The 19,816-nt window shown below is 38.8% G+C and overlaps 2 protein-coding genes and 1 long non-coding RNA gene across 10 annotated transcripts in view; 1 reads left to right on the top strand and 2 right to left on the bottom strand.

Moving 5' to 3' along the window:
* PRKACB (protein kinase cAMP-activated catalytic subunit beta) overlaps positions 1–6,288 on the bottom strand; it is a 72,900-nt gene extending 66,612 nt beyond the window's left edge. Inside the window, exon 1 of the mRNA XM_039727055.1 lies at positions 6,190–6,288. Within this exon, the coding sequence (XP_039582989.1) occupies position 6,190 (1 nt within the window). The 5' untranslated portion in view covers positions 6,191–6,288. The remainder of the gene's footprint in view (positions 1–6,189) is intronic.
* An 85-nt stretch (positions 6,289–6,373) lies between these two features.
* On the bottom strand, positions 6,374–14,567 carry LOC120510819. Its single transcript, XR_005629600.1, has 3 exons — positions 14,427–14,567; positions 8,578–8,719; positions 6,374–6,503 (listed from the first exon to the last, which is right to left on the bottom strand). It is a non-coding gene; the product is annotated as an uncharacterized LOC120510819 (long non-coding RNA).
* TTLL7 (tubulin tyrosine ligase like 7) overlaps positions 14,540–19,816 on the top strand; it is a 66,373-nt gene continuing 61,096 nt past the window's right edge. For 5 of the 8 annotated variants that reach the window (XR_005629598.1, XR_005629599.1, XM_039727051.1 and 2 more), the window contains exon 1: positions 14,540–14,668. The gene's annotated coding sequence lies outside the window, so the exon portion shown is untranslated. Of the gene's footprint in view, positions 14,669–14,976; positions 15,099–16,126; positions 16,251–19,816 lie in introns of those variants that run through there. The other 3 variants (XM_039727045.1, XM_039727048.1, XM_039727047.1) reach the window with 3 other exon arrangements.

The following is a 19,816-nucleotide window of genomic DNA, read 5'->3' as shown; positions in this document are numbered from 1 at the left end:
GGCCGCGCGGGCCGCGGCCCTGCGGCTGCGCCCGCCCCGCGCCCCTGAGCATCCCCGAGGACACCCGCCCGGGCCTGCACCCCGGCGGCCGACGGGAGGAAACTCGCACTTGCCGCCTGTTCTGTGACTGTTTTTACACGGCTCACCAGACTATAGGGAAAAAAAAAAAAAAACCACGTAGAAAGTAAGCGGGCTGCCAGGAAACAGTTGCTTTTTTTTTTCCTCCCCCCGTTTTGCTGCCACCCATCATAAATAGCTACAGCTACACATTTTCAAGTGGTATTGTGACTTTCAAGTTGATGATAGCTCTCTTTATATATTTATCATGTGAAACACTTTGAGTGTTTTAGCACTGGAAGGAAATGCTTATCAAAAAAAAAGGGTTCTATTTTATGTGCTTTAAAGTGGAGAGAGTGGAGAGCAGAAGTGCTAATCTTATGGATCACAAACTGCATATATTCTGCCAGGACAATGTATGTGATACCCAGCCTCTTCTGGCAGCATTCTTTCCCCAAGACTGCAGGAATTCTTCTGGCTACCATCCTTCACTGGGGTTCTCAAAATCCTCTCCCAGCACCGTGGGCTGCCTGCTGGTGAAGCACATGCTATCACAGTCTAATACTGAATCACCTTACTATAAGACAGGATTTTATACACATACACGAATGCACACTAAAGTAGATACCTTTAGGAAATTTCCAGTTTCCTAGGCTTGTGCAGTGTATGGGAGCACAGCACAGATCTAGCCGGTGTGCGGTCTACCTTGACAGTTGTACAAGCTGCCTGGGTTATATGGCTGCAAAGTTTTGGGAACACTTACCTGAATTATCTTGATGTTTTGCAGGTTGAGGTTTGATCAATGAACTTTTCAGTTTAAGGGACTTTCTCCTGATTTTCTTCACCTTTGCCCTTGCATTACCCTGATGTGTGTTACACTGCTTACTTCAGCAGAGTACCTGTGTTTCTGTGATTAGGGAAGCTGTCTCTGAGGATGCCAGGTCTCTACTGCTTTGAAGATAGAAACAGGACTCAAACATTATGAGGAAATAACCTGCAAACCATTGAGGGCAGTGAAGCAGCTACTATTGAAGAGGGCTGTCTCATTTTGCCAAACATTCTTTATGCACTTAAAAAGAGGTTCAACGAGTTATCAGTAATTCACTCTGCTGAGGAATGGCATGTAGATTGCAATGGCCAGATCTGCACCAGGAGGAGAACTTAAGCACGTGAAAAGGAGAGGGTGTTTTTGCTATCTCAATCATTCATCTCGATCGTTCATACAATGACAAAAAATAGAACCCTGAGGTGCTGTAGTATTTGAATAAATATCTGAAAATGATGTCTCGTGTAAAGAACTTATCCCAGTTTTAAATGTTTTCCGTGCTTCAGCCATCATAATTTTCATTTTGGCCAGATTGAATCTGAGTCAGCTGATTTTCATCCAGGTGCTGACAGGCATTTTGATATCCTTGAGAAGACAGCAGTGGCATCGCTAACAAATGAGATTTGCTGCAGCATCTTTAGCATATTCCTGGCATTACAGCTCATCCCTTTGCTGGCAAATTATGCTGCAAAGGCTGCATATGTGGGAATCCACCAAGGGCCAATTGACATTACTGTCCTTGGGTCTTGGTGGACAAGGATCTTTGCATGTACTCCAGCAAAATCCTACATATACATATGTCCAGACCATAAATATACATATATATATGTATATATAAATATAGTGTGTGTGTACCAATGCAATGACACTGGTTCTCAACCACGTGCTCTTAATGTACATGCATCACTGACGGATTTGCATAAATGTTTCTACCCAAACACTGTCTTTATCAGAAACCTCACAAATATAATTCAACAGTGCTGTGAAATATTAAATTAACCATATCCATGGTTCTAGCATTACACATGTAGGAAAAGATAACAGAAATAAGGAGTTAGGGATGGGCATTTGTATTCACATTCACACTACACACACATCTTATGCTGTATTAACAAGTTAATAGTCATTGTTTAATTGCAAAACATACTGATGATTATAGATATTATGTGCATACAATCACTTAGCATTCAGACTGTCAATTCTTATTCCAGCCATAATCTTTATTTTCCTTAATTTTCTTATATAAAATCCTTTTATGCTGAAATGCCTCATATCACTGCTTATTTACAAGTAGTTTGCCTTCTTTCTTTCAAGAAAATTGGTTAAAAAATAAAGTAATGCAAATACGAAAATGTTGTTTGTGTATGTTAATATATTTCACTAAAGGCCCAATCTGAAAATTAAAATATCATTTGTTTTGATGATCTATATGAGATTAAAAAAAATATACTCTAAGAAAGTCAACTCAGCAGTTTTAGCAGTATGGATTTGATGATGTTTCAATGACTCTCAGCAGGTTTTCATACAGTTTTTAACACATTTCTTGGGAACTATCAGTTAGGAATATCCTAGCATGACCAATCCTTCACTCTGATAAAGCCTAAAGCTCTGTATCAGATGTATAGTTCCCTCATGAAATTCACATATTGTACCCTATATAGACTTAGAACTAAAAATGAGAGGGTCATTTCAGGACAAAAAATATCATTTCTTCTAGATTAAAGACTCTCAAGTGTTTTTCGTTTTTCATAGAAATCACCTGTTCATGTGGTAATTACTTCTGGAGCCACATATCCTTTCATTCCATAATCATTCTGATTTCTAGATCAGATAGTGGCATTTCTGTAGCAACTACAGCAGTTGTTTTCAATACACATTTGAAACAAGTCACTAAATTTAAATCATTACGCATCTTCATTTTCTTCTCTCGAATTTGAGGTGTGCCTGCATTGCAAGGGGTTGGCATGCACAGACTGATGGTTCAGCCCATACTGATCATCCCTAGCCTGAGGGTGTAGGCTGTGCTTGAGTTATGACTGAGTTACGTACCTGCCTTAGCTGGGGTTCTGCTTCTGTGGCCAGCCTGCCTTACCATTGCAGCCGTGCCTGTAAACTGAGGGCTTTGAATACCAAATTAGACTGCTCTTCCCAAAATCCCACATTCCTGCATCTTTGAATACCCCTGGCAGCCTCCTTCTCTCTCCTAAACAGAATGATATATTTGGCATTTAACTCCTTGTTTTCCCTTTGGGTTGTTCCAGGCTACTGGCACATTTCCTGCTCTCAGCTAACCCCTGTTCTGCCAGTGTGGGATGCTTTTCTAGCAGGTTGCTAACGTGCCAAGAAGCATATGTATTTCTTTGTGGCTATGGAAGATATTTTCCAAATTTTACAGCTTCTGACCCAGAAACGGGAATATTCATCACTGCAGCACAATTTCAGACCTGCCAAGAATATATCAATTATGTCATGTAGATGTGCTAAGGGAAAGGATGAAAGCAGGAGCACAGCAATTTCCCTTGCTCCCTGTACTAGCAATACAGATAGCAATAAACGACATCCTTCTGCAGGGAAGGCTTAATCCACTGATGCCAAATTCATTCCAGTTGAGGACCCACCCACTCAGAGAAAAGTGAAAGGACTTACATCATGTTTCTACAATATCTGAGATTGCCAGCCCCTGAATCCACTATGAAACCAAAGCAACTTGGCCTAAAATTTGCTCTGCCAGATGTCCTGAAAAATGTTCTTTGATGCTCTTCAACTGTGAATCCAAAAGGAATCTGGAGCCTCAGGGAAGTGTTTGGCACACCATGGATGTTACAATTTTGAGGGACATTTTAGTTTGGAAGAAGTCTTAACTACGGGCAACTTGGGCTCCCTTCAGTGTGACCAGGTAGACTTAGAGCAAAAAGCTCCAAAGGAAGTTTACACCAGCAGCCACTGCCACACTTTTTTTCTTGGCATTAGATGTTTTCCAAATATTTCCCAAGATAGCCACTGGTCAAAAAACCCCCATGTAAATCTAGAAAAAAGAGTTTATATATTCTATTATTGATTTTTAACTACAGTTCACCACAGGCCTCTGAAGAGCCATAAAGCTGCAAGATGGGGTTTTTTCCTGATGTTTTAGACCTAATTTAACAAAACATGTTCTATGCTTTTGCTGTCAGTATTACCCCCTACAAGAGAGCATTTGATCAAATTTTCTATGGATAGTGGCCACATATTAATTTGCCACAGGAGGTAACAGGTGCTGTGTTGAGGTCAATGTCCTGCAGAAGAGACATGTTTTTTTCAGAGATAAGCTACAGACTGCCTTAATGGGCAACTCCAGCTGCTCAGTTCTTGGCCTTTATCTCCTATGGTCATTTGGCAGTGGGTGTAGTCTCGCTATCAGACAAGCAGCACTTTTTTCAGTTGCTTATAATTGTTCTGCAGATTATTCCATATAAGTTGAATTTGTACATATTGAGTAGAGGAAAGCAAACAAAAAAATTCACTTTTTTTTCTTGTATTTTTAGTAGTTTAGCAACATATTTGTACTGCTGTACATGAACTATAGCAGGAATGAAACATAAGTCAGAGTTGATGGTATTCTTGTCTGATATTTGATTCTAGTTTACTCCCACAGATTTGAATAGAAATACTACTTGTGTAGTCAGTTATTAAAAAATGCATAACTGTTTAAAAAACTATATAGTAAGCCACTTTCAGGGTAGCTTCCTTAATTACGTAAATTCACCATAATTGAGAGGTGATCAATATTTTACTGTTTGTTCTTACTGTATATTAAGACTCTGAATCACCTTCTACAGAATTAAGAAGATTAAAAACAAAAAACAAAAACAGTGGTGTTTTTAATTTATCTTTTTAGGTCTTTTCTACAGAGATCTCCAAGTTAATTACAACTGTTAATTTAAAGTACACTAAGCTATATTAAATGCCTCGGTATCTATTTTTCCTCAGAATTAAAAATGACCTTAATTCAGTTTAGCCTCACTCACTTTGGAAGTGAAATATGCTAGGTTACCTGAAGGTCATTTTAATTCTAGCTAGGAAAGTTCAAACAGTTTAGCAAGCTTTCCTACATACTCTGCACCCAATAAGTAAGGAATGATGAGGAACTAATAGTCCCACATCTAAATCTAGGCTTCACTGTATTCTGCTCAAATGTATGTCCTGTAAATTGTCCCTCTGTCACATATTGCTGTATTGGTTAAAGAAGTCTAGCTAAAAAAAAATTCTAAATGCATAATCAGCTCTTCTGCTGTAATATCTTTAGTAGTGCCATCCAGAAATAGGAAAACAGTCCAAGATGGTTTTTCTGGCTTTTTTTTTTTTTTTAAATTTCTAGAAGCACATTTTTAAATAGAAAAAAAAATCAGTTTCATAAACCTGTATTTTTACCTCTTTATATTTCTACAACTTGCTGTTTTTATCTGAGAGTTACAGCACAGTTCCTAGAAATACTGAGCTGTGCATATATGCCTAACAAAGGTAATATGTCCCATTTGCTCTTATGTTTATTATTTCTTCTGCTCACATCATCTTTTGCTGCAAGTTTTTTTATTCTATAGAAAACAGTCATCCAAGGCAGCAACATGCAGTTTCTTCATGGTTCAGACCCCTGGCATCTGAAGACAAATAAATACAAAGTTTTACTTAATGTTCAGAGTTTTCAATCTGCTTTATTTGTGTTATTCCTTGCTCAGGAATTCCATCTCTGATTTTCAACCTCTGATATCTTTGTCTTATGGTATTTTCAGCTCTTGGTAATATCTAAGGTTTCGAAGCACAGTCCAGTCCAACACTTATTCAAGTACTAGTTTCTTGACAGATTCTAAATTGCCTCATCTGGAGTCTGCTTCTCCCAGGAATCTATTTCTGTATTATTTGCTCCACTTTCTGTTGAAAACCAGTGGCTTTTTAAAGTTGGAAGGGTTTTACATTTTTTTTTTAAATCTAAAAATCTTTGATAGATCTTACCCTGTGGTAGGGTAATGCCACACTTCATCATATGCTTCTAGCACCCCAATCTTATATAGCAAATGTAATCTTATAATCTTGTCATCCCAATCTTATAAAGTAAAATACAATTTTAAACATTCAGGACCAAAGCATATAGCTTTAATAAGCTTCATTTTTATTTAGAGTGCAATACTCCTCATTTTTTGTACCCGCTTCATGAATATCCTCCTTTTCTTGGATTGCTGAGAAGTGTTAAATATGCCAAATGCATCAGCACTTGCTATTTTCAGAAGGAAAACCTCCTCCTGATAGACTTGCTTTTAAATAACACTTACTGTTTCCAGATGTACACTGAAGTGTTCTTGCCTTCTTTTCCAGTAGTTTCTGCTATTTCCAGAGTTTGAGCCTTTAAATGCTTTAATTTCTTCTCAATGTCTTTTTTTTTTCCTTTTTAATTTTTTTTTTATATTGGTAGTGCTGCTTTAATTTCTTCTCAATGTCTTTTTTTTTTTCCTTTTTAAATTTTTTTTTATATTGGTAGTGCCATCAATGAGTGGTCATTCCAGGCTCAGAGGGTTTCAGCAGATGTTCTTCAGTCAGGTGCCTGCAGTGCATTTTCCTTACATTTACAAGCCAGGAAGCTAAAGTGCTAAAAGAATAATTAGACCAGTAGCCTTTCATTAGGAGAAATAATAAACAAAACCAATAATAGTATCATATTCATAGGGGTGAATCTATTGAAAAAAAATCCATGCAAGAAAAAAAGAGTAAAAGCCACTTTCCATATAAAAAAAGCAGCCAAAACTGGATTAAAAGTTTATTTACTATTTTTGGATTTCTTTTTGTTTGTCTTTGACTCAGAAAGCTAAAAGGAGAAATATCTACAGTGCGTGCCAAGAAGAAGTTATTAATTCTCATTAGCACAAAGAAGAAGTGGTTATTTCAAGTGGTTGTAATGCAAATGTCAGTGTAAAAGTTTTTTCCCCTCAACTCCAGAGCCTGAGAAGCCATTGTCAGACTATACTTTGATATCAGCAGATGTTCTCTGTATTTGATAGATGTATGGCTGATTCACCAAGAAAGAGAAGTTGAGTGTTTTCAAGCATTGTTTTAATCTCATGAAACAGAGAACTTTGACTTCTATTTGCATTTAGTCCAAGCCATATTTTCTCTAAACTCAGTTTCACATCTGAAACATAGAGGTAATTTTCGAATAATAGCTGAAATAAATGTAATGTTTCCAGGGAAGCTTTTATTTTTTAAATCCATTTCAAAAGATGGTGCAGTACAGTTTTTGCACATGAATGTGACAGACAGGGCTTTGAAATTGGTATTAAATGTTACGATTTTAACCATCACATTTACAAGAAAGAACTCCATTCTTTTTGTACAAAGAGCAGATGCATCCCCAAGTAATATATTAACCAATAAATGTCTACATATAAAAATTATCCTCAAGCATTTCTCATTTCCAATGCTGTAATTCCTTTCAAACTGTAATTTCAGGTAAAATGAATCAATCAAGGTCTCTAACAGAGGATGTATAGAAATCTGTCTTGGGGATAACATCTGCATTTATTTCTTATGCTCAGGTGCAACATTTTAACTCAGAGGTGATGACATTATATGTGTAAATCAATTGAAGTAGCTAGATATCAAAGCTTGTCCTTTGATATTTCTTCAGAGAAATCTTCCCTTCCATCTACTTTATCACAGTAAAAGTTATTCTGTGATTTAATCAGATATTTTTGTCTCTCCTAGTTTTAATTTTTTTATACTGATAAAATACATTATATTTCCATTCCTCCCAAAAAATGTTCTTTTTTATCCTCCAGAGGCTTTATGTGCCTTTATTTTCACTCTTTGCTTTTCCTTCTTTCCTATCCCTTTTGGCCTCCATTTGTTTTGTTTGCCACTCTATTCCATTTACTTGGTCTTTCCCTTCACTGTACTGTGGATTTACTACCAGAACTGTTATTTTGTAAGAGTTCACAAAACCGGTGGAATTCAGCAGCATAGTTTGGTGGTGTTTGGCATCCCTTGCCTCCTCCAAATATTTGGTACATAAGATCTTAATTTTCGCTAATAGTGTTGAACAAAAATGAAGCCATGTTTAAATTAGTCAGAGCCTTTCCTCATCATTACTGAGAAGACAAGCCAGATTTCTGATCCCCTGAGCAAACACAAGTAGGGGCAAAGTCCATAAAAGCCATTGCTGATGAGAAACTATTTTTCTGAAGTCTCAAATGAAATCTTGATTTCTTCGCACCAAATGAAGTTTTGCCATCGGTGATGTCAGGATGTTCCTGCAACACTGGGCCTGGGTGTGTTTTCTAGTTTTGTGCCTGTTACTCTTCATAAGCTATCTCAAGGATTTACTTCTCTTGCATCCTCTTTTTCATTTCTGCATCAATTATTGAAGAGACAAGAGTATAATTGGCCATATCCATTTCTCAAAGTTAGCATAGGATAATAAATTGAATAGGCACAAAAAACCATGTTAGAAATGGTCCTTGGGTAAATAACTGATTGCTATAATTTCTTAGAAATGTTAAATTCAGATTGCAATTGCTCTCCTACAGTTTAAAGTTAATTTTCCCTCTGGATGACAAGGGGGGAATATTTTTTTCAATTTATTGTGTATTTGAAGGGGGAGTTAAATATTTTGTATATGCATCCTTTAACATGAAAATATTAATAACACAATCAATACCAATACTTACCATTTATAGAGGGCTTTTTCATCCACAAATTTTAGGATTATACAGTTAGAAGTAAAAGGCTTCTGAGAGTTTCAGTGGGGTTGGAGAGCACAACTTCCATGGCAGCTGGGATTTCAAGGAAGGAGGGAAGAGAAATGCTGGGCTGTAGGACAGAAGAGAATGTTTGAAAATGGTAGAGAGAAGAAAAGGAAGCCAGGACAACTGGAGCACATACATGTTCAGGAGAGAGGAGAACAGATACAATAATTATGGAAGAATTGTAGAACTTGCCTCATGCAACAGGAAAATATGCAATATAGTCTTTTAAGAAAGATAACAGGAGATGGTAACCTATGTCATTTGGAGAAAAAAAGTGTTGCTTTAATTAGGAGAAATGTGATTTTGTTACAGTCTTGGCAATGCACACACTGTCCAGGTTCATCCCTGCCTGTGTGTGCTCCATGTGTGCTGCTGTCTCTTCCCTGATGACTCTGAGTGGAGTAATTTGCAGACTTCTGGTCCAGACACAGTCTTTTAATATGTGTTTGTACAGCTGCATCACAATGGGGGACTAATTTTGAATGGGGTCTCTGTTTTCTACCATAATTGAAATAATTAATCATAGTCACTCAATAATGTTGTCACTGTCACTTCTTGGACATAAAAATCCAATGAGGTCATAAGGAAATGCACATTATGTTAATATTATCTATTATAGTAAAAAAATGACAATCCATAGTCTGAATCAAAACTCACCATGTCTATGTAAAGTATAATTGTAGTAGTCTTTTGTTTCTTTGCTACAGCAAGCAGTTGTAGGAAAGGATTGGCCAACATTTGGAGGATTCTCCTGCCCCAGGCAGTGTTTCCCCACAGGCAGGGCTCCTTTCCTTGATGTGAGTTTGGAGCCCACAGCACAGACAGGGCAGGCCCCTTTAAATCTCTGTTTTATCTGGTTGCCCAGACAACCCCTGTAAACATCAGTGGAACAACGTGTGGTCTTCAGAAAGCTGGGGACCTTGAGGAGAAACGAGGTCATTTGGGGACAGACAGATTCAGTGTAGCCTTATCTACATGAGCAGACAGATTTCTTTTTCACAGACTTGCACATTTCTTTTTGAATGCTTCATGCTCTTATAGTCTGTTTTAATTTGTGATATATGGAAAAAATAAACATATTTTCTGGCAGCAGGTTTTTTCTTGTTTTCTATGTTGTTTTCTGTTGTGACATAAATATATACTGATTAAATATTTATACGTAATGAAAGAAGAATATGAGAAAGAATACTTTGACTACACAAAAGTGACACTTTTTTTTGGTATGACGTTTTTTGATAATATGATTTTTAAATTTTTTTAATTTTCATTTTAGCAATTAAAAGTACTAGTGAAATTCAAATAATGGTGGAAAAGTTACCATTTGCAATATATTTTGCCATTAAACATGATAAATAGAGGGGTTAAATATTTGTTAGCTGTTACATCAAAGTAATGAGTCAATCACTTCAGATTTATTTCAACAAAACTGTATAGAGGAATTTGCACTTATATCTGGTAAGGTATGGATTGAACAGATACTGAGAACTTCTACACTGTGAAAGGACATGCTTGGGAGAAAGCACAACTTTGCTGGGGTGGAAGTCTCATACCCACTTTTCTCATATTTGACCATATAGCTTAAAATAATGATTTTATTGCTATGTCCAACTGCAAAGGAGGAGCAGCTTACACCCCTCTTTCTACCTGGGCCTGCATGCCAACAGCAGCATAAGCATCTAGTAATATTATATGAATTGCCCCAGTTTATGAATATTTGCAAAAACTGGTTTTATTTCCTGGATGACCATAGTAACTTAGGTGACCAACAGAAGTAAGTTTCCACTTTCCTTCAACTTATGCCTCATTTCATCTTACAGCCTTCATACAGTAGAATAATTTTTTTCTTCATGGCTGCTCAAAAGGATATGTTTCCCCAAACTGCTGAAATTCTGGGACTTCCTTTCTTAAACAGAGGCAGACAGCAGATGGAAACTTGAAGATATTTGAAGAAGAACATCCAAGCTTTGATTACCAAACAGACACAGATAACCAAAATGATATTTTGTGTGGTTAAAAATAGAAGTGTTCCTATCTTAAAGCTGTTTAAAATTATGCCTGAACCAAAGGAACCTCATTAAGCTTGAGGATGATTGTAGTCTGTGGGGTTATGGTATCTGCTTACATCAGTACTGAATTTCACCCAGAGCGTGTTTGGAGTGTTGAGGACTATAAAAAGTCATTGTGTATGAAATGATACATTATGTCAATATCATACTGCTACAGCTTGTAAATTCACATTGATCTGTATAATAAAAGATGTTTACAGCACTAATGAACTCAATCAAGTGCATGTTTGCTGATACATAAAAAAGTAACAAGCCATCTTGCTGGGCATTTGATTTCCAGGAGATAATCCCAGACAGTACTCTGAAGATTAGAGAGAGAGGAGATAAGAAGCTGTGACAGGCTGGCAATATCTGCCTGAAACACCATCCCCTGTTAGCAGGTGTTGGTGCTGCTGGGAAGCTGTTGCATGGATTTTGCTAACACGCTGAGCAGATGGCTTATAAAAGAGATGGGTGTTGCTTTTTGAAGCAAAAATTATATATGGCCTGAGATGTATTGCAGCAAGAATCCTAAGGGAATATAAAGTGTAGGGATGGAAGTTGAGCTGAACCTTGTTTCTTCATTGGTAATGTTTTCTAGGCTGGCACTAGGAAATGGATGGTTTATGACAGCACAGATTATGTTTGGACATGGCTTTATAGCAAGAGGGAAAATGCACCTGTTTAGAAAAGTGTAATTATCTACTTAGTAAATATATTCTAAGATGAGTGTTGTGCAAACAGAAGAAAACACACTATTTATAGCTATTAGCTAATAAGAATAGATATTATTCCTATTATAAACCTATATGCTGATTCTGTTTCAAAGCTTTTGAACTTCAGGATTGTCAAATTTAATGTTTTGAAGATCTGTTTGGCATTTGCAATACTAACAGTTGAACAAGGATAGAGCCTGTTTCAACAGCAGAGGTAAAATGCAGCCTCAAGTTTCCTGGACTACATCAGACTGTGCATCCTACTGCAGCTCTGTAAGGTGGCGGTTGAGTGAGCAGGAGAAATAGGTCTGCATTTCCAAGTCTATTTTGTGACTTTGTTCAAATACCAGTGTTCTTTAGAGAATTTAATTATCTTCTTTGTAATTTGAGGACATTGTATTTACTGACTTGGAGATGGATTACATATACAGCAGTATAGTAATAATAGCTCATAATTATTCCGGGAATATGTTCATAGTAACAGGAAGGGTGAAATAAGAACTGTGTTCAAATAAATCATAATTCTGTATCTTGAAGATGGAACTTATCTGATTGTCCTCACCATTTTTCAATTGTAACAATTAAAATTCATAAAGAAATCCATAACTTCTGCATGGAAAAATTGGAAAAAACAAGAAAATTCTTAGAAATACGTAGATTTCTGAGAAAGCAATTTCTTCCTCATCTCTGTTTTCCTATCTTTCCTGTTTGTTAAGTTATGAAATTCATAAGATAATCTTCATGCCATGTAAAAGGTATTTTTATTACTATTTCTATTTACAATAATTATCTAGGCACATCTGTTCTCAAGTGCATCAATATTCAATATTTAAACTAGCTCAATATTAAAAATATAACTCTATTTAATGCTCCTAATTAAGCATCTGCGTATTTAATACGCCGCTTTGGTTCCTCACTACATTTTGTTAGCTCTAATGTTTCAACATGGAGGTAGCGAGTACCATTTACTCTCAGAGTGATTCAGAATGCAGATCGCATTAAAAAGAGTAAATCTGATCTGCTTCTGGGAAACAACAACTAAAAGCACATTCAGGAAGAGATTAATGCCTCCTGCCTCCCAGGAATGGAGAGGAGAAAAGGCGTTTCTGCTGTGAGGCTCTGGCCTCTGCTGGGAAGATGTGCTCCCAGCTGAGAACAACACCCACTGTACCAGCCCTCTGAACAGAGGAAGCATTAGCTGCACCTGGAAAGGAAGGCTTATCCTAAAACCCTCTCAAGAGCCAAGCAGGTCACAACTCCATTCCCAAACTTCAGGTTTGCCTGTGAATCATAAAGCAACAGCTGGGTGCAGTCCCTCATCACAAACTCCCGCTTGCGGTTTGCTGCTCTTCCCAAGATGGAACGCGCTTTGCTCAGCAGAGGTGTGCACATGGTTGGGGTGGAGGCTGCCTCGGCTCTGGAATGTGGACACACCGCTGAAACAAAGCAGGCAGGGGCTGCGAAATGCCCAGCCCAAGCTTTGACCCGGAGATAACGTGAACTGCTGTCAGCCTTGGAAATGCTTTCATCTGCAGTCAGTGGCAGCATTCCAAATGACTAACGGAAAGAGAATCAAACCTTTCCTCAGGAGCATCCTGGAACACAGCTTTGGCACCACCGCCTGAGAAAAATGACTGTTTACACGGGGATGAGCTCAGATCCTGGTGCTTTAGCACGGGTTTTCTACCACTAAAATTCAGACCTGTTCCTACAAACACACAAACAAGCATGGGAGTTGCTATCACATCACATTACATGTTTGTGGACAGAAATTATATCTCTGCTTTTTTGCGTTTTTTTTTTTTTTAACAGACCCAACCAAGGTTTCAGTGGCAAATAAATCATACTTTCAGCATAGCAGTAGAAACCACAATGTAATTTGTCATCCAACCCAATGAAAAATACCATGTCTGTAAAAAGTAAATTCTTCAACTTTACAAGCTACAAATTGATACCACAAGTGAGAAAACAGTCTGATATCTCTCTAGGATTTCCTAAAGGATTTTTCATGTGTTTTTCTGGCCTTAACAATAATTTTAGCATTTGCAAGAAGCCCACAATCTGTTCCTATTAAAGTATCAGTTTACCTCAAAAGATGTTAGAGTAAAAAAAAAACCTTAATGCCGATCAAGTTGCAATTAAATTTTCATTTAACATTATCAAATTTGTTTCAGTTCTTTCTGACCAAGAAATAGGAAACTTGACACTAAGCCTACTGAACAGATTTATTTCTAACTGCCTTAAAGAGGTAGTTGTAAACATTCTCATGGAAGGCCTTATTTTGGCCAAGAGATTGTGCAGAAAAGACCAGACTAGAATTGATTTTAAAGGTATGTAGTAGTGAGGAATATGTGATGTAAGAATGTAATAGTATGAACAACGTAAGATCACTATTTAATAAACCAGAAGTCAATAAAAGATTACAGCTAGTTCCATGGCAAACATAATGCAGATGAAATCAAATGCCATGGTGACTTCCACTGCTTGACCTCGATAAACACAGAGGATACTACATAATCTACTGAGATAATTGACTACATTTCAGTTGGGGTTTTATGATTTATTCCGGAAGTATTCTTTTTTTGTGAAACTTTTTATTCTTCTAAAAAATTTTGCTTGACCAGCGTTTCTCTATTTTTGTCAGCCTTTATTGCATTTATCTGATTAGGTCACGTGCCTTTATGTGAGGATGTAAAGTGTTTCAGGAAAAGCCCGAAATGGCTCTTTCAGAGTGGCAAACAGCGATTGTGCTAACGGGAGGAAAATATTTGTCTAGGGTTCCAAAGGGGAAGAGGAAAAAAAAAAAACCTGTTTGGAGCCGCGGGCACGGATTAGTGGATGGGCAGGTGCCGGGCTGTGCGCGGGGAGCCGCGGCGGCTCCGGGCCCGCGGGCGCCTCCACCGGCCCCGGGCCCCGCGGCCGCTCGGGGAGGCTCCCCGCGCCTCACGGCGGGGCCGCCCCGCTCCGCGTGCGCCGCCCGACGCCCCTCAGGGGCACTCCTCGCACGTACCTGTGTGGGAGGGTCCGCGCTGCCCGCCCCGCCCGGCCGCCCGGCCGCCGGCGGTGTCCCCTCGCAGGGAATGGTTTGTCCCGGCTCCCCGCCGTAACCTCCCGCTCCTCCTCCCGCCCGTGCCCGGCGCGGATGCTGCCGCCCGGGATCGCCCCGCCCGGGATCGCGCCGCCCGTGAGGCGCAGCACGCGCCGCCCGCGAGCCCCGGAGCGCTGCAGGACCGCCCGCCCGCGCCCCGGCAGGTGAGGTCAGGGTGAGGGGCCGGCGGGGCGCGACACCTCCTCCTCCTCCCGCGGCGGCGGGGGACACGCTGCCAGCCCCGGGGAGAGGCGGCGGAGCGGCGGCCCGCCGTGATTCAGCATCGCCGGCGGGGAAGGGAAGCCGTGTCCGGCCGGGGGGCTGCGGGGGTGCTGGGCGACCGGGGTCTGTCGCCGGCTCGGGGCGATGCTGCGGGGCGGGAGCGCGGGGCAGCGCCGGCAGCCCCGGCGCTCCTCGGGGCGCACGGAGCAGCGCTGTCCGCCCGGGGCCGCGGGCAGGTGCGGCGGGAGCGCGGGCGGCGGCCCCTCGGGAAGTTTCCTCGATGCAGCGGGCAGCCCTCGCGCAGGGAGGGAGGATGACTGCGCGTGTCGCAGTGTGAGGAACAGGGAAGCAGGAGGCATTCCAGGACTGAAGGTATTAATTTTCTCTTCTCGCCCCCCTCCCCCCAGTTTGTGCATGCGAAGCCCATCGTCTGTGCGGGTCGTATCGCATGTACGGCCGGGTCTCTTCAGAACCAGTTAAGGTTAAAGTGGGATCGTCTTTTGGCAGTGGTACCCAGCGGAGTCTGAAATGTAGAACAAGTTAAATCTCTGGAGGTGCAAGTCAAATATCTTCCTGTGCTTTCTGTGCTTAGCTGGAAGCCCGTAATCTGTGGGATTTTTTGAATTTCTGCTGCTGAAACCACATACAATTGTAAGCAAAAGGGAAAAGCAATTTATGCTGGAATTTGAACGTGCTGCTGAATTCTGTGAAACTGACTTAAGGTCTCAGTATTGATCGCTTTTGTGCCTTTCCTGTGTATTTGCAGTTTGAGTACCAAAATTAGACTTCATTCCTTCTTAAACCCCCTCTAAACCAACCAAACACACACATCACCCACCCCTAGTTCAGTATACTTTTCTGTCTAAATCCCTCATTAATTAACCAGAGTGTTAGTACCTATCTAAATAATATTCAGAGAAATCCTGCTGGTTCTTTTCACACATGAATGGTTAGAAGTGCTTTTCCTCTGTGGGAATTGGTTGTCCCCCAGATACTGCAGAGTATCTCCAAATATACAGTGACTTGGCATCTGTAGAAGCTTTTACCCCTGTTTTAAGTGCTGCAATGAGGGTTTTAGTAGAAATAAGACGTTATTGTTTGAACTAATGATAGTTCAACAAACAAACAAAAAAAATAGAGAAGCAGGTATTATGCCATGGGTTTTCCTGCGTGGTGAGTAAATATAATGTCTGTGGTGACATATGGAGCTATTATCTCTGAGCAAGATTCTCTGGAGAGAAATGTTACAAAGCTCCAAAAAACTACATGAGCTATTTATTGCAGAATATGTGACTTATTTTATAATGACAAAGTATGTCTTTACCTTCAGGTATTCACCATATTATGCAAGGAAGTATAGAAAAATAGTTGTCAGTTTTTAAATTTTTTTTTTCCTTTAGAAAAATGCCCCTATTCTAGATTTCTGATGGTTTGGATGCATTCCACATATTTCCAAAGGGATCTATCCAGCACTTTGGGAGTGTTAGAAGAGGCCAGGAGATCAAGCCTGTCAGCAGTTATTAGGTAATTATTCCAGTAATCTAACAGTCATTTTAGTAATCTGAAGCTCAGGTTTGCAATCAAAATAAAATTTGTTCCCATTTCTTCCAAAGCTGATAGTGGTAAATTGGCAGCATAGGTTTAGTTGTGGACAGTTCTGAAGAACTGGGAGATTAATTGATCATTAATTGATCAAGAAGCAGTTAGACACAAAGCCATCTTGCAGTTTTTTGTACAGTTAGGATTTTTCACTAAGGTGTTTTTAATGCTGTATGTTGGTTATGAAGGCCATAAATAGAATTTTGAAGGTGAAATGTGGCACACTGATGCTGACTGCTGAATGTGCTCACTCTGAATTGCCAACATCAAGAATGACTGAAGTATGATTTCTTGATTTTGAATCTCCATCTGTGGATATTTATTATGAATTTTAAAAGTCTCTGTAGGATGCATATGGCAAATTTCTTGAACAACCACATTTTCTAATGTTCTGTGCTTTTTTCCATTTTTTCCCTTGCCTATATTTTAATGTTTAAGGAGTTTTAATGTTTAAGGAATATTTTTGCATTTGCTAGCTACTTGCAGATGTCTCATACTAATTGAGGACACATTAATCTAAGTATGTAAATCCTTAGAAAACAAGAAATTGAAATGAAACCTTGATGTCTGAAATAGAGAAATGGGTAACGTCTTCCAAGCCACCCTGCATCTATTTTTGCAAAGCTCCTTTTTAAAAAATGCACATGGCAGAACGTTGCAAGATAATTTTTTAATATGAGTTGCTACTGTTTTTTAAATTTTGTGCTACAATTTTATCAGTGTAAAGATACATTGTAGAAAACAACAATGTTAATTTCTCACTCCTATACGTTTCTACAAATCATCAGAAAATTCCAATTGTTATTACTACCTTGAAGTGTTGTGGCTTTTGGGGCAATTCTAAATCATGAAGTTATTGAATTTTTTTGATAGGCCTTCTATCAGTCCCTGGCAAAAAAAGATGAATGCTTGCCAGTCTTTTTGATGAGGTATTTCCATCATCCATAGTTGACACAGTGACTCTACAATGATCTGAGTGGGAAAGGAATAGTTTGGATTTGCCTAAAAGAGGGAGTTCATTTTATTTGGAAAGGTGCATACAAACTATCAAAGCTAAGAAATCTCACTGTACCACAGCATTCATATTGGAGCATATTAGCTGGATTTTGTTTTTCCCTTGTGAACTTCAGAACACTTAGCCCTCGATTAATTTTTATTTTCTACATACCTAGAAGTTAATTGGGGCCATTTGAATCCTACTGATGGAAGTCAAATGGCCCTTATTAAGCACGAGGAGCTCTTTAGAGCTCCATTAATGCTTACCTAAAGTCCTTCCAGAATGATACTTTGCAACTACTCCTTTTGCAGACATTATGAGCTTCCTGGAAAGTTTACCAGAACCAGTGAACCTTTTTAACATTAATATTTAAAATACTAATGTATTTTTAAATTTAGAATGGATTTTGTTGATGTCTACTACACTGATGTCTACTACTGCAGAGGAATAATTTGAAATTGTATGGATATGTGAGAAAAAAGATGACGTTCTGAAGGAGTCAGCCTTGGAACCTGCTGAGCATTAGAGCCAATCTTCCTTTTCCAGGGTTGCAACCTCTTGGTGCCAGAATCTTTCACACCAGGAGATTCCATAGTGCCCCAGTCTGCTGAATCCTCTTGTCCACAGCAGTGAAGGCAAGAACCTACAGGTTCTGTAGGGGTTAAATAATAGATTCTGCTAAGAGCATTTCCCAGTTTTCTTCCTTGCCTTCTCTCTGAAGTGTTCATACAACTGTACAATATAATTTCACAATTCTACCACATTGAATTATACTCATTTATCAACACTTTTGCTCTGCCTTGAATTTCATTTGCCAGGAAATAAGCTCTAACATTAGAATAAATTTTTGGCTTTGTGGTTTGTAAGGTTAAGTAAAGCAGACATAATGGTTCTTGCTTTCAATATCAGTTTTAATCAGAATACAGGATCTCCAAAATGAAGACCACTGTATACATTTGTACTATTTGTTTTCCCAGTGTTAAAGTTCAGATAATTGAAAATGTTAAAATATAGATCCACGTTGTTTCAAAGGCAATATTAAAAAATATAATCACATAGGGTTTTTATGAACATTGATTTCTGGGGACAGAGGAACCGTACTGCTTTACAGAGAGCCCAAATTAACAATAACGAAAGAAAGACAAAAGAAAACATTCTGATTTGGGGATCACTCTTCACTTTCTGGAGTGGAGTGAGTGTCATGCCACTTCCCACTTATGCTTGTATTTGGTTTTGGAAGGATTCCAGATTGAAGTTTAATATGCACCACTGTCCAAATGCACCATAGATGGCTACATTACTGTTAATTGATAGAAAAACTGACTGCCTAAAAGGATGGAAGTGCTTTGCACTGCATTTCAGGAGCCCTTTGTGGCCAGCAGTAGTAACAGAGTACTAACAGTCACTCTTCAGAATAAAGAAATGAGGACTAAATCCACTTTTCATATATAATAAATGCTGCAGAAGGAGTTGAGTAGGGTGTGGGTTTCACAGTTAGACACAGCAATGTGTTGACATGTTTATTTCCATCCTTGCTTAGTAGCAAAATGCTAAATATATTCTTCTTTGGTTACATTAAAGTATGTTTCCTTTCAACTTTGTCCTTGGCTTGACATGTGTTTGTTTTATTTTTAGCACTGGAAAACCAACACAGTTATATCCCTATAGGGTGCAGTGGAAGCACTGGAGTATAGCATGAGAAATGAAATGAGATGCTCAATACTGAATTGTTGCAGGTGAAGAGGCAAAGATCTTGATACTCATTATGACCACAAGAAAACAAGTGGACTGACAGGACAGAATATTGTGTGATTTGTTGGGGAAATCACTCTTATCTGCTTGTTCAGAGTGAACTTCTCTTGAAAAATATAGAATAGGGCTATGTGATAGAAGACTGTGCTTTCTATGCTTTTGTGGGTGGTTGTCAAGTGTTTAGTGTTCATTGAACATGAAATTTCTGTGAATTTGTAATAGTGTTTTATCCTTCCAAGCTCAATTTGGTGTTGTGGAAGGTGGGAGAAACATGCAAAAACATTTCATGTGAATTATTGGCGAAAGAAATCTCAAAGATATGCAACTTACTCACCCAGAAAAAAAACTACCCTTTGAATTACATTTTATTTCATGGGACTTTTTAGAGGGATATAATATTATCCTCACTTCTTATGTCAACTTGAAATCTTTGAAAGACTATAAATTACTAGTGAGCATTAACAATTAGGCATTAATTTGAATGAAAAGATTTTTTTTTCTAAAAATGAGCAAGAATGATCTGAGAACATGAGTTTGGTACATTTTGTGCCACTTAAAAAATGGGAGCATTTACTGAAAATAATGTTTCTGAGGATGGAAAGGAGATATCCAGTGAATAAAATAAAGTATGGAGATACAGGAATCAGTACTGTTTCAAGCCAAACTTGTTTCAAATTCATAGAGTTGGGAGTCTTGTAGGATATTTTACTGGTTTTGGCTGGGGAAATGTTAATTTTCTTCA

This window comes from Passer montanus, unplaced genomic scaffold (genome assembly GCF_014805655.1).
Source record: "Passer montanus isolate IOZ18808 unplaced genomic scaffold, ASM1480565v1 scaffold60, whole genome shotgun sequence".
Lineage (NCBI taxonomy): Eukaryota > Metazoa > Chordata > Aves > Passeriformes > Passeridae > Passer > Passer montanus.
This window is presented reverse-complemented; position numbering and strand designations above follow the sequence as displayed.